General features: G+C 39.2%; 1 protein-coding gene across 5 annotated transcripts in view; it reads left to right on the forward strand.

Moving 5' to 3' along the window:
* Positions 1-21,212, forward strand: part of BBS4 (Bardet-Biedl syndrome 4) — a 52,151-nt gene that overhangs the window by 10,983 nt on the left and 19,956 nt on the right. For all 5 annotated transcript variants that reach the window (XM_024232712.3, XM_054531639.2, XM_024232711.3 and 2 more), the window contains 4 exons: positions 11,990-12,069; positions 14,519-14,582; positions 17,658-17,769; positions 19,163-19,235. In XM_024232712.3, coding sequence (XP_024088480.3) covers positions 11,990-12,069; positions 14,519-14,582; positions 17,658-17,769; positions 19,163-19,235 — 329 coding nt within the window. The remainder of the gene's footprint in view (positions 1-11,989; positions 12,070-14,518; positions 14,583-17,657; positions 17,770-19,162; positions 19,236-21,212) is intronic.

The following is a 21,212-nucleotide window of genomic DNA, read 5'->3' on the forward strand; positions in this document are numbered from 1 at the left end:
ATGATATTTTGAGCAAGATAAATCTTTGTTGAAGTTGTCCTGTATATTGTAGGATGGTTAACAACATCCCTGGCTTCTACCTGGTAGATGACAGTAGCACTTAATTCTAACAACCAAAAGTGTCTCCAGATGTTGTCAGTTATTCCTTCTGGGGCAAAATTGTTCCCACTTGAGAACCACTCCTCTGGTTAAGTAGTATAATACTTGGAAATAGAAGGCAGGAAGTTGGTAAGTGCATAAAGAATTCACACAGAAGTTGGATTAGCAAGCTGAGGGACGTTATTTGAACAAGTAGCAATTGGAGGCATTTTGACTGAGAATGGATATTGTGCCTCTCCCTCACCCTTTCCTCCTCAGCTTGAGAGGTCCATATTCCTAGTTTGACTCTTTAGTTTTGAGGGTGATGACTGCCAACTGTGGAAGGGATAAACAGATTTCTATTTGGTATTTTTGTCCAAATATATCAGGACTTTTTCAAGAACAGGCAATGAAATTGTTGATCAGAACTACTTGGTGGTTCTGAGAAAATAATATCCTACATGAGGCTACTGAAGTCCTCTTCCTTTTGCCCCATGATGTGACCTTAGGTGACTTTCTTCTTGGCTTTCAGCTGAAGATCTTACCCATCATTGAGGTGAGTGAACTGATTTACTGCTTGAGTCTATTTCCTTCCTTAAAGGAGTCTTCATTGAAAACTTTACCCATTTTAGGGTGGCCATAGCTGAGGATGAGTTTTGTCCACAACCTGAGACAACATACTCACTATGTAAGAAACCTGATCTTAGCTTGATATCTGGTTTTAGAGTAATTGTTTAATAGAATAATTTATTATTGTAAAATATACATAAAATTTGCCATTTTTAAGTGTGTAAGTCAGTGGCATTAAGTACATTTACAAAGTTGTGCAGCCATCACCACTGTCCATTTCTAGAAGTGTTTCATCATTCCAGACAGAAACACTGTACCCATTAAACAATAAATCTCCACATCCCCTTGTCTCCCCAGATCCTGGTAATCTCCATTCTGTTTTCTGTATCTATGAATTTGACTATTCTAGGTTTTTCATATAAGGTGAATCATACAATATTTGCCCTTTTCTGTCTGGCTTATTCCACTCAGCATTTTCAAGATTCATTCATGTTGTAGCATGTGTCAGAATTTCATTCCTTTTTAAGGTTGAATAATATTCTAGTGTATGTATATATCACATTTTGTTTATCTGTCTGTTGATGGGCATTTGTGTTGTTTTCCTTAGAGTCTTTATATGTCAATAATTCTTAAAGAATTTAAAAGTTGTAGAAACTAGGAATTTTGTAGATATTCTAGAAATATGTCATTTCCTGTACTGTATATAATAATTTATTCTACAGACTAATTACTGTGTATATATTTGGTTCTCAGACGTGATTTTGATTTTTAGATGCTGTACATGCTCTTCATTAATCTTTTCCTTTTGCTAATTTTGGTTGTTGTATATATAGAATTGTAGAGTTACAAGGTGATTTAGTTGTTACCTAATTCACCCTAAAGTCTACATGAAACCAGTCTCACAGTCTTTGATAAGTAGTTATCAAATCTCACTATTTCTACTGTGATAGTGAATGACTTATATTGATTAGCTTTTTGAAAGAATAGTTTATCTTACTTGTCTTGGTATCCTCACCTCTGAGTCTATTTGTCTATTGTAATCTGGCTTTTGCCCCACCGCTCCACTAATTAAATTGATGAGCTAAGCATTGTTTTTTTTTTTTTTTTTTTTTTCCACTGCAACCTCTGCCTCCCGGGTTCAAGTGATTCTCTTGCCTCAGCTTCCCGTGTAGCTGGTATTACAGGCGCCCACCACCAAGCCTGGCTAATTTTTTGTATTTTTAGTAGAAACGGGGTTTCAATATGTTGGCCAGACTGGCATCGAACTCCTGACCTCGTGATCCACCCCAAAGCCTCCCAAAGTTCTGGGATTACAGGTGTGAGCCACCGTGCCTGGCCCAATTCTGTTTAATTTTTGAGGAACAATGTTAACTTCTAATTTAAATGGAAGGTAGTATATATCTAATTTTTCCCTATTATTTTTAATTTCAATGCTAGTAAATCTTTAAATCTGAAGTACACATATCTTGAATTTTGACAGATATGTATACTCGTGTACATATTTATATTCCTGTAATCATCAGATCAAATTAAATGTTTTTATCACCTAGAAAGTTTCCTCATGCCTTTTTCCAGTTAAGTCTTCTGCTTCACTTCGCCAGATGCAACCACCATTCTGATTTCTGCCTGTATAAATTGATTTTGAACTTTCCTATAAGTTGTGCTTGAACTTCACACAAAGGGAGCCATACAGTATCTACTATTTAGCTTTTGGCAACTTTCATACAACATGTTGTTTTGGAAATTCATCCATGTTGTTATATGTATCAGTAGTTCTTTTATTTAAAAAATGCTGTTTAGTATTCAGTTGCATGAATATATCACTGTTTGTCCATTCTCCTGTTAATGAATATTTGCAATGTTTCTAGTTTTTGAGTACTGTGAAAGTTTCTATGAACATCTATTTATTTAGAGATGGAGTCTCGCTTTATTGCCCAGGCTGGAGTGCAGTGGTGCGATCTCAGCTCACTGTAACCTCCATCTCCCAGGTTCAATAGATTCTTCAGCTTCAGCCTCCTGAGTAGCTGGGACTACAGGTGCGTGCCACCATGCCCGGCTAATTTTTGTACTTTTAGTAGAGACGGGGTTTCACCATATTGGCCAGGCTGGTCTTGAATTCCTGACCTCATGATCCGCCCACCTCTGCCTCCCAAAGTGCTGGAATTACAGGCATGAGCCACCACACCCGGCCTGAACGTTTATTTACTGGTCTTTTTTTGTGTGTGCATGTGGCATGTGTTTTCACTTGAATAAGGAGTGGAATTGCTGGGTCATATGTGAACTGTTTGTTTTAACTTTATAATAAACTGCCAAAGTATTTTCCAAAGTGGTTGTACAATTTTACCCTACCACCAGCAACGTGTGAGGATTCTGTTTGCCTACATTCTTGCCAACATTTGTTACTATCAGTCTTTTTCATGTTAGACTTGCTGGTGGGCGTATTGTGTTTTATTGTGATTTTAATTTGCATTACACTAATGACTAGTGATGTTGAACACCTTTTCATATACTTATTGGTCATATCTTTTGTGTAGTGCCTGCTCAAGTTTTTTGCCTATTTTTAAATTTCTTTTTTCCTTATTATTGATTTGTGAGACTTCTTTATATATTCTGAATGTAAGTCCTTTGTCTGTTATATGTGTGGTAAATATTTCCCCCCAGCCTGTGTTTTACTACTTTCGTTTTATTAAGGTATCTTTTAATGATCAAAAGTTTTAATTTTGATGAAGGCCAATTTACTATTATTTTTCTTTTGTGATTAATGCCTTCTCTGTCTTGTCTAGGAAATCTTGATCCTTACCCCAGACTGAGTTGTGTGTCCCCTCCCTTTTCTGCATTAATATTGCAGAAGTTAATTTTTTGGTTTTAGAAAATGTCTAATTTGGCTCAATCAGTAATTTTTGATATCTTTCTATTGAAATATATATACAGGAAAGTACATACATAAATCATAATTGTACTGTGCAGTGAATTTTTCAAAGTAAACATACCCATGTAATCACCACCTAGATTAAGGTATAGAATATTATCAGTGCCCTCCAGGCCGCCTCCTTATTCCCTACCAGTCATTAACCACCCCTCCCGAAGGTAGTAACTTGTATTTAACTTCCATCTTCTAGATCAGTTTTGCCTGCTTTTGAATTTAATGTAAATGGAATTGTGCAGTGTGTACTTTTTAATATCTGGCTTCTTTGCTCAGAATTGTGTTTGTGAGATTCATCTATGTTGTTGCATGTAGTAGTGGTTGGTTGTTTTCTTCCTTGTTATATATATGCTATTATGGGGCTCTACCTAAGTCTATTGATTTTATACTTGATGAACATTTGGGATATTTTGATTGTGATGTATTATGAATAATGCCACCATGAAGAGTCTTGTACATGTTTTTTGGTACACATACATACTTAGGAGTAGGATTTTCAGGGTCACCAAGAAGGATATTTTTAGGCTTAGTAAATATTAGCAAGTAATTTTTAAAATGCGGTTAATATAATCCCCATGTGTAAAATAAAGGTGTACAAACACACACATACACTTGCTCATATGCTTATATGTGCATAGAAATTCCTTGAAAATACTCAAGAAATGCTTCACCTCTGGTGAGGGATAGGAATGGAATGGGTCTTTTGTTTAGTATCCTATGTGCCCTTTGAATTTTGTTTTACTGTAAGTATGTATTTTTAAGAAAACCAACTATTTATTTTTAAAAATCATTTGAAAGTCTTCCTACTTTGGTATATGAAAAGCGCTGTTTAAAAAAAAAAAACAGAAAAGCTTTAAAATCATTATTTTCTTGAGACGGAGTCTTGCTCTGTCGCCAGGCTGGAGTGCAGTGGTGCGATCTCTGCTCACCACAACCTTTGCCTCCCGGATTCAAGCAATTCTCCTGCCTCAGCCTCCCAAGTAGCTGGGACTACAGGTGTGTGCCACCAGGCCCAGCTAATTTTTTTTTTTTTTTTGTATTTTTAATAGAGACGGGGTTTCACCATGTTGTCCAGGATGGTCTCGATCTCTTGACCTCGTGATCTGCCTGCCTCGGCCTCCCAAAGTGCTGGGATTACAGGCATGAGCCACTGTGCCTGGCCGCTTTAAAATCATTAATGTTGTATTGCTCAGTTATGTCTAATTGACAGCCCAAACATTTACATTGTAATATTAGAAAATCCTTTATGATTGGGCAGAAACTTGGTTTAATGGGTTACCTTGGAGACCTGGGTTATAGTCCTGCCTCTTCCATTAACTACTTGTTGAATGTGGACAATTTACTTAACCTTTAGGGCCTTAATTTCCTCCTTTGTAATGTGAGAATGTTCTCTGAATTGCATAACTCACTGGCCTTATGTGAATATTCAGTGGAATAATAAGAGAGAAAAACTTTGAGATACATACACACACCCTTAACAAGGATATAATTGTTAAATTTTGATTTGAGGAAATAAGCTATAAAGTAAAACCATAATTAGCTAATCTTTTATATGACTTTTTTTCTTCCTCATTTCAAGCTAATGAGAAGCAAACAAACTGGATAGCAGCAGTATAATTAAAAAATTAAAGGCCAGCTTCTAGCATGTATTCTTGAGTCAATACTGATTCAGCCTAGTCTCTTCCTCTTCCTTCATCGTCATTTATGTCCCTGAACAGAGTAGATGTTTCTCTTGATCCTGGGCCTGTTTGCCCTCAGATCCAGTCCTTGCCTTCTCTTCTCTTTTTGGTATAGTGAGGAGCTGACTCTTGCAGCCTCCTTTTCTTTCCAGGCTTCTGTGTCAGCAGTTTCTGGCTGGATTAGCAAGTGGAGGAACTGGCAGGAGATTAGAAGGCAAGAGGAAGGAGAAGACAGGGCTTGCCTACCCGACCTTCAGGCTTCAGAGTCATAGTGGCTTTTTGCTCATGCAGACTTCTGATTTGTCTCACCATTCCCTGTTGGGCCTCTCATTTCTTCCATTGCCTGTTCTCTGCATTAAAGTCCTTGTGTTTCAAATCCTCAAGTGGTTTTTTGTTAGGCTTTGACTGATACAGGGCTCAAAATGATAGTAATGAAAATGTCTTACATTTATATTCTTGTCAAGATTTGTTATCTCTTTTGATACCGCAAATATCCTATTGAGGTAGAAAAGTGTTATAATTCCTGTTTGGCATGAGGAAATTAACATTTATTGAATGACCATTTTCAGATTCTTTGGATTTTCGGGTGAAAATTATAGGGGGGATAAATGGAGGCCCAGAGAAGTGAAATAACTTGCCCTAGGCCCCATAGAAGGCTGGTATTGAATCAAGATTGAAATTCTACATGTGAAAACTTTTATGTGCTACATGTCTGCTAGTCCTGGAAGAAATCCTTTCTTTGATGAATATTTTTTTTTTTAAAAAGGCTTTAGTTGCAATGTATTTACAAAAGCCTTATTTAGTAAATTTTGCAACGAAAAATCTGAACCATAATAGTTTTCTGCTTAGTACTTACATAGCTAGCATACTATCCCTAGCATTAATCAAAGTGTCATGTAAAGGTTTGATTTTTGAGCCTAAGCAGAATTTGAAATTCTTCTGAGAGAATTTAGCACCTAGGGCAAACTACAGGGGAGAATTCTTGAGGTGTCATGTTTATTCACTTCCGGAATTGTTTAAAATATGTCAGGTGCATCCTTAAAGGGAGAAAGAAGGGGAAGAGATGTTACAAAAGAGTAGAATGGGGCAAGAGAAGTGGCAAGGGAGTATTGTTGCTAGGTTGCCAGCCTTCTGCCCCCACTGTCTTGGTGATGGTGGAGGGGTAGTGTGGTAGCTGGGATATGAATGAGGTCTTTTTTATAACTCACTAAAAGCCATTACCTTGTCTTCATCTCGTCAGCTGGCTACCTGACTTCTGTGGTAACACAGGCTCCTGAAATGTAGCATTGGAGATGATCACTCTGCTTTATTGCAAAATAGGGGAGACTGCTCTGCATTTACATGCTTATGTTTTGTGGAGGATCTTTCAACTAGTAATTCTCATAATACCTGTGAAAGCATGTAAGAATCAGCATCTCCATTTTTAGGGGGAGTTGGAGTGAGCAATGATTTGGAATACCAGAAATTCAACTTATATATTTACAGGTAAAATTCGAATTGTAAGTTCAGGATTCATTGATTCTAGGGATTTCTGAGGTATCCAGAATTCCTTCATCTTTGATGATAAGTAGATAATAATGGTAATAAAAATAACAGCAACAGGCCCAGTACAGTGGCCCACACCTGTAATCCCAGCACTTTGGGAGACTGAGGCAGGTGGATCACTTGAGGTCAGGAGTTCAAGACCCGCCTGGCGGACATGGCAAAACCCCATTTCTACTAAAAATGCAAAAATTAGCTGAGCATAGTGGCGTGTGCCTGTAATCCCAGCTACTCAGTAGGTTGAGTCATAAGAATCGTTTGAATCTGGGAGGTGGAGATTGCAGTGAGCTAAGATCGCGCCACTGCACTCCGGCCTTTATGACAGAACTCGACTCCATCTCAAAAAAAAAACAAAAAAGAAAGCAAAAAAACAGCAACAATAATAGGTAACATTTCTTTAAGGCTTACTATGTACCAGGCACTATTTGAACCTCTTTATATATTAGGTAATTTGATACTCACAACTCTATGAGGATGAGTATTTTATTTCCTGGCCCTTCTATTTAAAAGTAAAACACCCCACCCGGCACTGTTTCTCTTCCCTGCTTTATTTTTCTCCATAGAAAAATATCACTCATAAGTGTCACATACTTTATTATCTATCCTGTGTGGTAGCAGCCCCTGCCCTCAATTATAAGCTCCATGAAATCAGGGAGTCAGTTTTGTTCACTGCTGTATTCCCAGTGCCTAGAACAGTGCCTGGAACATGGTAGGTACCCAGCAAATATTGGTTGAGTGAATGAGTCTTGGTTTTACAGATGAGAAAACTATAAATTTCCCAGGTCACACATTTGGTAATAGGACAGTTGTGTACACTGAAATGTTCTCTAAAATATTTGATGGAACGAAAATTCTTTTAGCTTTTGGACAGCTACATCTCCAAGAGTGTGAAATGACCTTCAGCACTGGATTTGGTGGATTTTCCTTTTTCTAATCCCTAGGGTTCCATTTAATGAGCGTTTGGGTTCTTGAGCTACCTTACAAATTGAACACTTTTTTCTCCAGCTTTCACTCAGGAAACACAAAACGTGGTTTGTCCTTTTTTTTTTTCTTTGAGACTGGGTCTCACTCTGTCACCCAGGTTGGAGTGCAGTGCACGATCATGGTTCATTGCAACCTCTGCCTCCCAGGCTCAAGCAGTCCTCCTAACTCAGCCTCCGGAGTAGCTGGGATTACAGGCTTGTGCCTACACTCCTGGCTAATTTTTTTGTATCTTTTGTAGAGATGGGGTTTGTCCAGGCTGGCCTCGAACTGCTGGACTCGAGTAATCCGTCCACCTGGGCCTCCCAAAGTGCTGGGGTTACAGGCGTGAGCCACTGTGGCTAGCCCTGATTGTCTTTTATTGTGAGATTTTAATACAGCTAAGACTTGAAAATTAACATTTTATAAATTTTCTTTTAGGCTACTTAGTGATATTATACTAAGTATCTAAGGTTTGTAATACTTAGTATAAACTCAAAAGGATTCAGTGCCTCATTCTCTTTTACTCTTTCCCTTTAGTAGGTAGGTGACAGAGGACTGGGTCATGCAGTTGAGACTTGGTCCAAGATTACTTAGTAAGCTACTTGTCTCAGAACTATTTATTTATTTATTTACTTATTTTTGAGATGGAGTCTCTCTCTGTTGACCAGGCTGGAGTGCAGTGGTGTGATCTCGGCTCACTGCAACCCCCGCCTCCTGGGTTCAAGCGATTCTCCTGCCTCAGCCTCCCGAGTAGCTGGGATTATAGGCGCCTGCCACCACGCCCGGCTAATTTTTTGTATTTTTAGTAGAGACTTGGTTTCACTGTGTTAACCAGGATTGTCTCGATGATCTGACCTCATGATCCACCTGCCTGGACCTCCCAAAATGCTAGGATTACAGGCGTGAGCGACCGCCCCCAGACCCTGGAACTATTTATGACGGTGCACTTTATGCACTTAACACACTCACATGTCTTTAAGCTTGGTGACTCGTGTGGCTTTTTCAAAGGAGATTTGCTTCTGGAAGTGGTTAAGTAGAATGTGAATGGCCAAGGTCTGGTCATTGGTGAGGCCTAGGGGAAGAAAAGAAAGGAAACACAAGTCTTAGAAGAATTTCAGATAGGCCCCAACGACTAGAAGGGCGGTTCTACTAAGAAAATGTGTGTAGTCAGAAAATGAAGAGTCAGTTGCTTAAAATTTTACTTTTTTTCTTGTTCCTGGCATGTAAAGTCATATCCATACTTTCTGTTGTAATTTCTTCTTACAAATTCCATTGATAATCCCTATTCTTGGATAGCAATGAGCAGCATTACTTCTTTTTTATTTTTTAAAAAAATTTAAATTTTTTGTTGAAATGAGGGTCCTGCTATATTGCCCAGGCTGGTATCAAATTTCTGGGCTCAACTGATCCTCCTGCCACAGCCTCCCAAAGTGCTGGGATTACAGTTGTGAGCCAGTGTGTCTGGTTGTACCTTTTAATTTTTGTTTTCAGGCAACATTAACTCTGAGTCACAGTAAGCTTTTTTTTTCTTCCTGTCATATTATGGACATAGAAGTTTTTTGGTTTTCTTTAGGTTGTTTCTCCTTAGGTTGCAGAACATCAAGAAATGGATTGCAGTCATTTTCCTCTCTTCCCCCTGCTCTTCCCTTTCTTTTCCTTTTTTCTTTTTTTTTTTTTTGGAGACAGAATCTTGCTCTGTGGCCCAGGTTGGAGTACAGTGTCACAATCTCGGCTCACTGCAACCTCCCTGCACCAGGTTCAAGTGATTCTGGTGCCTCAGCCTCCCTAGTAGCTGGGATGACAGGCATGCGCCACCACACCCTGCTAATTTTTGTATTTTTTGTAGAGATGGGGTTTCACCATGTTGTCCAGGCTGACCTCAAACTCCTGGACTCAAATGATCTGCCCCCCTCGGTCTCCCAAAGTGCTGGAATTATAGGCATGAGCCACCACATCTGGCCTCTTTTCCATTTTTAAAAAGGACTGTCTCCAACATGTTAAAATTCACAAAAAATAATATAAACTCACATGTACTCACTGGCTAGGCTTAATAAAAAACATTTAGTCACGTTTACTTTAAAGCTTTTTATTTTTTTGAGAAATAAGCATTAAAGAGTTGAAGTCTCCTGTCTTTTCATAATTCTGTTCTTCGCTCTTCCTTCCTTGAGATCTTCACTATTCTTAGGTTAATTTGGATCTTTCTACTCCTTGTTACCACAGAAAAGTAATTTCTTAATGAATTTGACCATATTTTAAACTTCTGATTTCAGTGGGCAGTTAACTCATTTTATGGTGTCTGTATTGTGAGCCATTTTCAATGACTCAACTAGATTTTTTTCATCGTTGACTTCTCATTTCTGGGCAACAGCATAATGTTCTCATTTAAGCTATTTCTAAAGATTGTGTTTAACTATTTAAAATATTTTTGGTACTCTGATCATCAGATGTGATTTTTTTTTTTTTTTTTTGAGACGGAGTCTTGCTCTTTCACCAGGCTGGAGTGCAGTGGCGCGATCTCGGCTCACTGTAACCTCCTTCTCCCAGGTTCAAGTGATTCTTCTGCCTCAGCCTCCCAAGTAGCTGGCACTACAGGTGTGTGCTACCATGCCCAGCTAATTTTTTGTATTTTTAGTAGAGACAGGGTTTCACCGTGTTTGCTAGGATGGTCTCTATCTCCTGACCTTGTGATCCGCCCACCTTGGCCTCCCAAAGTGCTGGGATTACAGGTGTGAGCCACTGCACCTGGCCACATGTGATATTAACTATCTTATATATATATTTCTGTTGCGGGAAGTCAGGGGCCCCAAACGGAGGGACTGGCTGGAGCCGTGGCAGAGGAACATAAATTGTGAAGATTTCATGGACATTTGTCAGTTCCCAAATAATATTATAATTTCTTACACCTGTCTTACTTTAATCTCTTAATCCTGTTATCTCCGTAAGCTGAGGATGTACGTCACCTCAGGGCCACTATGATAATTGTGTTAACTGTACAAATTGATTGTAAAACGTGTATTTGAACAATATGAAATCAGTGCACCTTGAAAAAGAACAGAATAACAGCAATTTTAGGGAACAAGGGAAGACAACCATAAGGTCTGACTGCCTGTGGGGTTGGGCAAAATAGAGCCATATTTTTCTTCTTGCAGAGAGCCTATAAATGGACATGCAAGTAGGGAAGATATCGCTAAATACTTTTCCTAGCAAGGAATTTTAATAATTAATACTCTGGAGAAGGAATGCATTCCTGGGGGGGGAGGGCGGGGAGGTCTATAAACGGCCACTCTGGGAGTGTCTGTCTTATGCTGTTGAGATAAGGACTGAAATACACCCTGGTCTCCTGAAATACCCTCAGGCTTATTAGGGTGGAGAAAAAAACCCCACTCTGGTAAATTTGAGGTCAGATCAGTTCTCTGTTCTCAAACACTGTGTTCTGTTGTTTAAGATGTTTATCAAGACAATTTGTGCACCACTGAACATAGACTCTTATCAGTAATTTTGCTTTTGCCCTTTGCCTTGTGATCTTTGTTGGACCCTTATCAGGAGTTTCTGATTTTGCCCTTGTCCTGTTTCCTCAGAAGCATGTGATCTTTGTTCTCCTTTTTGCCCTTTGAGGCATGTGATCTTTGTGACCTACTCGCTGTTCTTAGGCCCCCTCCCCTTTTGAAATCCTTAATAAACACTTGATTGTTTTGCAGCTCAGGTGGGCATCACGGTCCTACCGATGATATGTGATGTCATCCCTGGAGGCCCAGCTGTAAAATTCCTATCTTTGTACTCTTTATTTCTCAGCTGGCCAATGCTTATGGAAAATAGAAAGAACCTACGTTGAAATATTGGGGGCAGATTCCCCTGATATATTTCCTTAGTGACATTCCTGCAATCTCCTTTAGAAAGTCTTTCTATTCACCTTCTATAACCAGGGAAGGAGAGATTGAGAAGAAGAGACAAAGGATGATTTTATGTTTTTCAGTCCCAGTCATTATTTGATGAGAAACTGATATTACAAGCTTCAAAAGCTCAAGATATGTATTCAACATGTAGTAGTAGAACAAGTATCTTAGTTTAATAGTCTATACATTTTTGATGCACTATAATATATTCTTGTAGTCAGTAGCATCAAAATTTTAATGTGATATTGCAGTATGTTTATGGTTAGTTTAGACATGAGGACAGTGCTAAAGGAGAAAATCTAATGACTGTGTTGTTTGTTTTGTCAAAATATGCTACCTAGCTCCAGAGTTTCCTATTTTGGAGAAGCAGAACTGGTTGATTCATCTTCATTATATCCGGAAAGATTATGAAGCCTGCAAGGTAAGAGATTGCCATGATAATAAAAATGAGAGGCAGGATGTTGGGTGGGCAACTAACAGTGCCTGCTGAACAGAGTGTGGCAGTTTATATCTCAGTGATAAAACATGAATTCCTTCTTACCCATACTTCATACACTGGTTATCTTTTGCTATGGTAGTGATGTTGAACATACAACCTCAATGTTTCAGTGGCCCTCAACAAACAGATATTTATTAATTGCTCATGGGCTTTCAGATCAGCTGTGGGTTGGCTGGGTTTGACTGCAGGCTGTGGGTCAGGTTCAGGTGTGTTCCATGTGTCTTCTTTTGTCAAGAGCAAACAACTCTCTTGGACATGTTGGTCTTCTGGTGGAGGCAGATGTTCAACTCAGCATATTAACTTTTTTATCTTTGGATAGATGAAAAATGGTATTTTGTCGAGTTTTTTTTTTTTGAGGTGGAGTCTCACTGTCACCTAGGCTGGAGTGCAATGGCGTGATGTTGGCTCATTGCAGCCTCGCCTCCCAGGTTCAAGTGATTCTTCTGCCTCAGCCTCCCGAGTAGCTGGGACTACAGATGAGTGTCAGCACGCCCGGCTAATTTTTTGTATTTTTAGTGGAGATGGGGTTTCACCATATTGGCCAGGCTGGTCTCAAACTCCTGACCTTGTGATCTGCCTGTCTTGGCCTCCCAAAGTGCTGGCATTACAGGCGTGAGCCACTGTGCCCAGCCCTGAGTTTTATTTTTTAATTTCCCTCTTATTGCAAGGTTGATCATCATTTGTATATTTAAAAACCATTTGTATTTCCCTTTCTCTGTATCTTTGGTAACATACCATATATGTTACAAACTTGCAGGCAGACAGTGGTAGTACTGACATGCAGAATGTATCCTTGGTGTCATCTTTTTTGGCATCCAGAGCTTTGTGACCCATCTAAGGTTTTTAATTTATACCTATGGCATTTATACCTATGGCAATGCACAGAACTAATTCATACTGGTATGACAAAGATTGATACCAGTTTTTTTTTTTTTTTAAATGGAGTTTTGCTCTTATTGCCCAGGCTAGAGTGCAGTGGCGCAATCTCGGCTCACTGCAATCTCTACCTTTCGGTTTCAAGCGATTCTCCTGCCTCAGCCTCCCAAGTCGCTGGGATTACAGGCGCCTGCCACCACGCCCAGCTAATTTTTTTTTATATTTTGTATTTGTAGTAGAGATGGAGTTTCACCATGTTGGTCAGGCTGGTCTCAAACTGCTGACCTCGTGATCCACCCGCCTCGGCCTCCCAAAGTGCTGGGATTACAGGCATGAGCCACTGCACCCGGCCCATACCAGTTTTTTTTTTTGACACCACTGATCTGAAGGCAGATACCAGTATGAATCTTTTTTTTTGAGATGGAGTTTTGCTCTTGTCGCCAAGGGTGGAGTGCAGTGGCGTGACCTCGGCTCACCACAACCTCCACCTCCTGAGTTCAAGTGATTTTCCTGCCTCAGCCTCTTGAGTAGCTGGGATTACAGGCATGTGCCACCACGCCTGGCTAATTTTTTATGTTTTTAGTAGAGATGGGGTTTTTGCATGTTGGTCAGGCTGGTCTCAAACTCCCGACCTCAGGTGATCTGCCCGCCTCGGCCAACCAAAGTGCTGGGATTACATGCGTGAGCCACCGCGCCCGGCCACCAGTATGAATCTTGAAAGGTTCTCTTTCTTTTTCATCTGTGATAATACTTGGAAATCTTTTCACACTTTTCTTAGCTTGCCTAGTTAGATTTTAGACAGGGGTTGGCAAACTTTTTCTGTAATGGGCCAACAATATTTTAGGGTTTGTAGGCCACATACAGTCTCTACATCATATTTGTTATCTTATTTTTTATAACCCTTTAGAAATAGAAAAACCACTGTTAGCTTGAGAGCTGTACAAAAATATACAGGGCCTGTAAGCCCTGTAGTTTGCAAATCCCTGTTCTAGAAGAAGTAATCATAACAAGGGAGTTGACATTTTAAGAAACTGAATGAACTAGTACTTTACTAGGCATTATTAATACTCTTGGTTTTTTTACATATGATTCTTGTCCATGTCTACTTTTTCATTACTATTTGTTTTTTTTTTTTCCAGACAGAGTCTCACTCTGTTGCCCAGGCTGGAGTGCAGTGGCGTGATCTTGGCTCACTGCAACCTCTGCCTCCTGGGTTCAAGTTGATTCTCCTGCCTCAGCCTCCTGAGTAGCTGGGATTACAGGCACGCGCCACTACCGCCTGGCTAATTTTTGTATTTTTAGTAGAGATGGGGTTTCACCATATTGGTTAGGCTGATCTTGAACTCCTGACCTCGTAATCTGCCTGCCTTGGTCTCCCCAAGTGTTGGGATTACAGGCATGAGCCACCGCACCTGGCCTGTCCATGTCCACTTTTTCTTAAAGACACCTGAAGAAACTTAACCACTGCTCAGAAGCATTTTTCTTCCTCTTTCAGGCTGTTATCAAAGAACAGCTTCAGGAGACTCAGGGATTGTGTGAATATGCTATCTATGTCCAAGGTAAGACACATACTTCTTGTCTTCTTGCTAGAGAAATACACTTTTCCTAGGTTCTTGAAAAAGAGCAGGCAATTGAAGAAACAAGTTCAAGTACAGTCATGCACCACTTAACAATGGAGATATGTTCTAAGAAATGTGTTAGGCAATTTTGTCATTGTGTGAACATTACATAGAGTGTACTTACACAAACGTAGATGGATGATATAGTGTACTATACACATAGGCATAGATATAGTGTACTATACACATGATATAGTCTGTTGCTCCCAGGCTACAAACCTATATGAGCAGGTGTTATACTGAATACCGTAGGCAGTTGTAAAACAGTGGTAAGTGTATCTAAACATAGAAAACGTACTGTAAAAATATGGTATAAAAGATAAAAAATAGTATACCTGTATAGAGTACTTACCATGGATGGACTGGAAGTTGCTCTGGGTGAGTTAGTGGTGAGTGAATATGAAGGTCTAGGACATTATTGTATACTAATGTAGACTTTATAAACACTGTACACTTAGCCTACACTAAATTTATTTAAAAATATTTTTTCTACAATGATAAATTAGCTTACTGTAACTTTTTACTTTATAAACTTTAAAACTTTTTGGCTCTTTTGAGGTAATACTTAAAACACACAACAACATTGTACACTTGTACAAAAATAGTTTCTTTAGGTCCTTATTCTATAAGCTTTTTTCTTTTTCTTTCTTTTTTTTTTTTTCTCAGTAGAGAGAGAGAGTCTCACTTTATTGCCCAGGCTGGTCTTGAACTCCTGGGCTCAAGCAGTCCTCCTGCCTCAGCCTCTCAAAGTGCTGGGATTATAGGCATGAGCCACGACACCCGGCCCTTTATACTATTCTTAAAACTTTTTATTTTTTTACGTTTAAACTTTTTTGTTAAAAACTAAGACACACACACTACTACAGTGGTAGTACTAACATGCAGAATGTGTCCTTGTCTTTTTTGGCATTCAGAGCTTTGTAACCCATCTAAGGTCTTTGTGACACACACACACACACACACACACACACACACACACACACACACACACACACACACACACACACACACACACACACACACACACACACACACACACACACACACACACACACACACACACACACACACACACACACACACACACACACACACGTCTAGGCCTACACAGAGTCAAGATATAAATATCACTGTCTTCCACCTCTTAATGGAAGGTCTTCAGTGGCAATAACATACATGGAGCTGTCATCTCCTATAACAATAGGAATACCTTCTGGAATATCTCCTGAAGCATCTGCCTGAGGCGGTTATACTTTTTTTTAGTAAGTGGAAGGAGTACACTCTAAAAATAAAGATTAAAATGTATAGCTCAGTAAATACATAAACCAGTAATGTAGTCATTTATCATCATTATCAAGTATTAAGTTCTATATATACGTAATTGTATATGCTGTACTTTTATGTGACTGGCAGCACAGTAGATTTGTTTATACCAGCATCACTACAGATAGGTAAGTAATGCATTGCACTGTTTTGATTGCTATGACGTCACTGGGCAATAGGAATTTTTCCTCTTCATTATAATCTTAAGTGATCATCATCATTTATACAGCTGTCGACCAAAATGTCATTACAGGTGCATGAGTTTAAATGTTCCAGAAAGGTTTTATTCAGTATTAATCTTTTTATGGAATCCGAATATAATTACTGTGTTGGATTTGACTTCAGAAATGACTAGTAATGTTAAAAAATTGCTATGATTACCCATTTTTTAGTTTCTGGCTAGTGTTTTTTGGAATGGATGCTTAGGATTCCTGCCTAATACAGTGATTTCAGGGCCAGAAGATGCTTTTGGAAGGATTCCTTGTAATCAAGCTAAAAGAGATGAAGAAGAGCTTAAGGATTTCTGTAAGGTGAATCAGGATGAGGGGAAGAAGCCTAGAAATAAACAAGATAAAGCAGAGCATAAATTCAGCTCATTAGAAACCAAAGATAAGGACCACTCACTTACTTTTTTTTTTTTTTTTTTGAGACAGAGTCTTGCTCTGTTGCCCAGGCTGGAGTGCAGTGGCACGATCTCAGCTCACTGCAACCTCTGCCTCCCAGGTTCAAGCGATCCTCCTGCCTCAGCCCCCCTAGTAGCTGGGATTACAGGCACATGCCACCACGTCCGGCTAGTTTTTGTATTTTTAGTAGAGACGAGGTTTCGTCATGTTGGCCAGGCTGGTCTCGAACTCCTGACTTCAGGCGATCCACCTGCCTCAGCCTCCCAAAGTGCTGGGATTACAGGCATGAACCACTGCACCTGGTCCACTGACTTAAATTTTCCTCTTTAGTGGCATTAGTAGCATTCTTAGTTTTTCCAGGAACTTTCTTTTTGACTCTTGGATGTAAATGAATGGTTTTGTTTACCATTCATTGCATTTGTAGTCTTCAGACTAACATATAATTTTCTGACATAATTGTTAAGATATTGACAAATTTAGGACATCATGGCAAAAAATGCTCTTATTCCCAGTGTCACAAATATCAGACTTTCAGTGCCTGGTGAATTCTTCTGAAAACATAGGCCTAGGAAAAACCTCTGGTTCTAATTGGTTGTTACACTGACAACCGAAGTCTTAAATGTTACTGTATTCTTCCAGAATCTCTGTGTTGAATTTGAGGTATTGATTCCATTTGCCCCATTTGGAGGTTTGCTCTGAAAACTGTCAATTGGAAGTCAATTATGATAAATGAAGCATCTGATGGGGAAGCCCCAAAATGTTCTTAATGTGAAGAGTTTGTGTGATAATTTGCAAAGGAACTGATTATCTATGTGATGGATCCTGGGAGTAGAAAGAGAAGTAGGTAGGTTTGAGCTACCTTACTAAAAGAGAGTTGAGCTTGTCAGCAGTTTTGGTTGTTGTTTCAACCTGTCCAAAGCCATATCTGATTGTTTTAAGGATACAGTTGCCCAAAGGATTTACTCGATGTGGTTTCCCAGTTTTCTCTTCTCCAATTTTTCTGACCCCAGGCTCCATTCTTCCCAGAACATGATTTTACTTTTTTTTTGTATTTTCTGTTTCTTGGCAGCATTGATATTTCGCCTGGAAGGAAATATCCAAGAATCCCTAGAACTCTTCCAGACATGTGCAGTTCTTAGCCCTCAGAGTGCTGATAACCTCAAGCAGGTGGCCAGATCTTTGTGAGTATTGGCAACCTGGGGGCCCTAGGGCACTCACAGAGAACAGTGCAAAATGCATTCCTAGGTACAGCCTGCTGCTGGCAGCCGCATCAGCCTGATACACAAGCGGGGAATGGTTTAATAGGTATAATGGAATTCACTCTGAAGAGCACGGATTAAGTTTGAAATTTGAGAAAATGAGATAACTAGTGTTAAGGAACTAAGCATTTTAAACACTGTGCATTCTAGTTTGATCGGGGACCGATATTGTTTATCATGTAAATAGAGACACCTTGTACCCTAAGTCTTCTAAACTTATTGGCAATCCTTGGAATTTTTCTCATCTACTCTTCTAACACTTAATATTTGTCACACAGTAAGTTTTTAGTAAGAACAGAGAGTTCCTGACTTCTGATGGTTCAACTTATATAATTTTTCAACTTTACGATGATGTAAAATTGTTATGTATTCAGTAGAAACTGTACTTCAAGTATCCATACAGCCATTCTGTTTTTCATTTTCAGTATAGTGTTCAGTAAATTACATGAGATAGTTAGCATTTTATTATAAAATTGGCATTGTGTTAGATGATTTTGCCTGTCAGCAAATGTAGTTAAGAAAGTGGAGATAGGAACTCCATGGAGCAGAGTAAGTGTTCTGAGCATGCTTAAGATAGGCTAGGCTATCTATGATGTCTGGTAGAGTAGATGTATTACATGCATTTTTGAATTACAGTATTTTCAATTTACAGTGGGTTTACTGGGATGTAAACCCCATCACAAGTTGAGGAGCATCTCTATTTGTTGAGTGAATGTCCTAAAGATTCCTAAATGGAAAGAATCTCAAGTCTTTATAAACTATTAGGTACTCCCTTTTCAGTCTTTTGTTCCATGGAGTTCCTATCTCCCCTTTCTTAGCCACATTGCCATTCATACCTGTGTTGTTTTTGCATAGAGCTTGGCTTTCCCTGTTTCTCTCTAAACTCAGGATCCAATATCAAGGAAAGAGACTTAGTCTTGGAAGGAAAGGACATGTCCCTAATGGGTGATGATAAATGATGGTAGTTACTGCTTAACATGGTATATCATTAGGCTTATTTCTTTTTTCGTCTGCATTGTAGACGAAATATTAGTCTATACATAGTACATTGTAGAAGAAAAATTCCACGAGACTCTCACTAAAATTGGTATAGAATGAGACCAAGGCCTTGGAACAGCTGCCAGTGCAATCCCTACTAAGAGAGCTTCCGCTGTTAGTGTATAGCAGCTTCACTGACCAAACCAGCACAACCAGCTCATGGAGAAAAGGCTTCTAGAATTCTCTGCTGGATGAAATATGAGTAAAATGTGGGACTATTAGGGTTAGTCTTCTAAGAATTTTGAGGTAATAATTATGGAAAATATATCTTTTACAGATTTCTTTTGGGAAAACATAAAGCTGCCATTGAAGTATATAATGAAGCAGCTAAACTCAACCAGAAAGATTGGGTAAGTAGAGAACTTTCAGTTCTTTCTTATTAGTAAACATGCTAATGGTTCCATTTATCATATGGCTGTCTTATTTCTGAATTCTTACATTCCAAAAATGTCTTGATTTTAACCTCATACTTAATTCATGATTTGTGTAAGTATAGGATCAAAAACCATGTTTCCTCATAACTTTGCAGGCATTGCTGCATGATTTTCTAGCGGTTTGCTGACGAGCAGTCTCTTACCAGTCTGATTCTTGTTGATGACCCCTAGAAGCTTTGGGTATTTTTTTATTATTGGAATTCCACAATATCAGCAATAGGCATCTAGTTGTGTTTCATGTCTTTTTCTCATCCCCATCTGTGTGACATTCACTTGACTCTTTCATTCTGAAGACCCTTGCCTTTCTTTGGGTCAGGGCCTTTGAGTAGTTCTTTATCTTTCCCCTTCCCTTCTCTTTGTATCAATTGAAGATTGTGTGTAAATGCAACAGAAAATTTGACTAAACATTGGTTTTACAAATTAGGTTTTTTTTTTTAATTCTCATGAAACAAGATGTCCAGGTAAGTGGTTGCTGGCGTTGATTTGGTGGTCCTAGGATGTCAAGACTGAGAGTTTTTCTCCATGGTTACAAGAAGACTGCTGCATCCAACATCACATCTGCATTCTAGGGAGGGAGAAAGAGAAAGCAACAAGGAGAAAAGGACAGAGCCTATACTGGGAAAGCACAACTTTTCCAGCAGTCCCCCACAGACTTCCACTTATGTCATATCAGCTCCCCTTCTATAAGGAAGGCTGGTTAAATGTAGTTTTTAATCTGGTCACATTGCCACTCTAAACAAAATTAGGGTTCTTTTAGTAAGGAAAAAGAGAAGAGGTAGCAGGTAGGCAAGTAGATAACTAGCAGCATCTGCCACACTGTTTCCATTCTCTGTGAGACATGTTCTCTAACTATTCTCTACAACTCTTAACTTGCTTCTCATTTTATACCTCCTTGTCCTTTTTTTTGGGGGGGGTGGGTACAGAGGCTCATTCTGTCGCCCAGGCTGGAGTGCAGTGGCGTGATCTCGGCTCACTGCAACCTCTTTCTCCCAGGTTCAAGTAATTCTCCTGCCTCAGCCTCCCGAGTAGCTGGGATTACAGGCGCCTGCCACCATGCCTGGCTAATTTTTGTATTTTTGGTAGAGACGTGGTTTCACCATGTTGGCTAGGCTGGTCTCCAACTCCTGACCTCAGGTGATTCACCCGCCTTGGCCTCCGAAAGTGCTGGGATTATAGGTGTGAGCCACCATGCGTGACCCTCCTTGTCCTTTTATTATATGTTCAGGACATGTATTCAGTCTTATCTTCCATATCATCATTTTTGTTTTTAGCTATTTGTATTCTGTTATATACCCTATCCATCCAATATTTTTTATTTTATTTCCTTTTATTGTATTTTTAATTTCCAAAAATCTTGTCTTGTCTTCAAAGACTGATTCTTGAAGTTCTTTTCTGCTTCTCAGAATTATCTTTTTCTTCCTCTCTGCATTTTGGTTCTTCTATTTTATGCTGTTGGTATTTTTCAAGTATTTGGTGATTCTCAGAGAGACATTCATATCTGTGAGTGAAGGACTAGATTTATTGGTACAGAGAATTAGCATGGATTTCCTTTGCAGTTTTTACAGGGCACTATTATTTTTGAAGTGTGTTTAATTTGTCAGTCGCTTTTCTTCTGTACGTTGGAAGATTGAGTTGAGTCTTTATGCCATGGAGTATGTTATAGCTAACAGCCAGAGTGAAGCTACAGATGAAGAAAAATTCATGTACTTTTCATTCAGTCGGTTTTTCAAAAAATGAGTATGTCTGCTATATGCCAAGCACTGGTCTATGCCCTGGAGATGCAAAGACGGACTGTTGGATTATAAGATACTCAACTAGAATAGGAAATGAAGGAAGAAGAGCTAGTTTTGGAAGAAGGTGATGGTAAGAAATCAGAGTTAAATCCTGTCTTTC

The sequence above is a fragment of the Pongo abelii genome, chromosome 16, assembly GCF_028885655.2.
Source record: "Pongo abelii isolate AG06213 chromosome 16, NHGRI_mPonAbe1-v2.0_pri, whole genome shotgun sequence".
In the NCBI taxonomy this organism is placed as follows: domain Eukaryota; kingdom Metazoa; phylum Chordata; class Mammalia; order Primates; family Hominidae; genus Pongo; species Pongo abelii.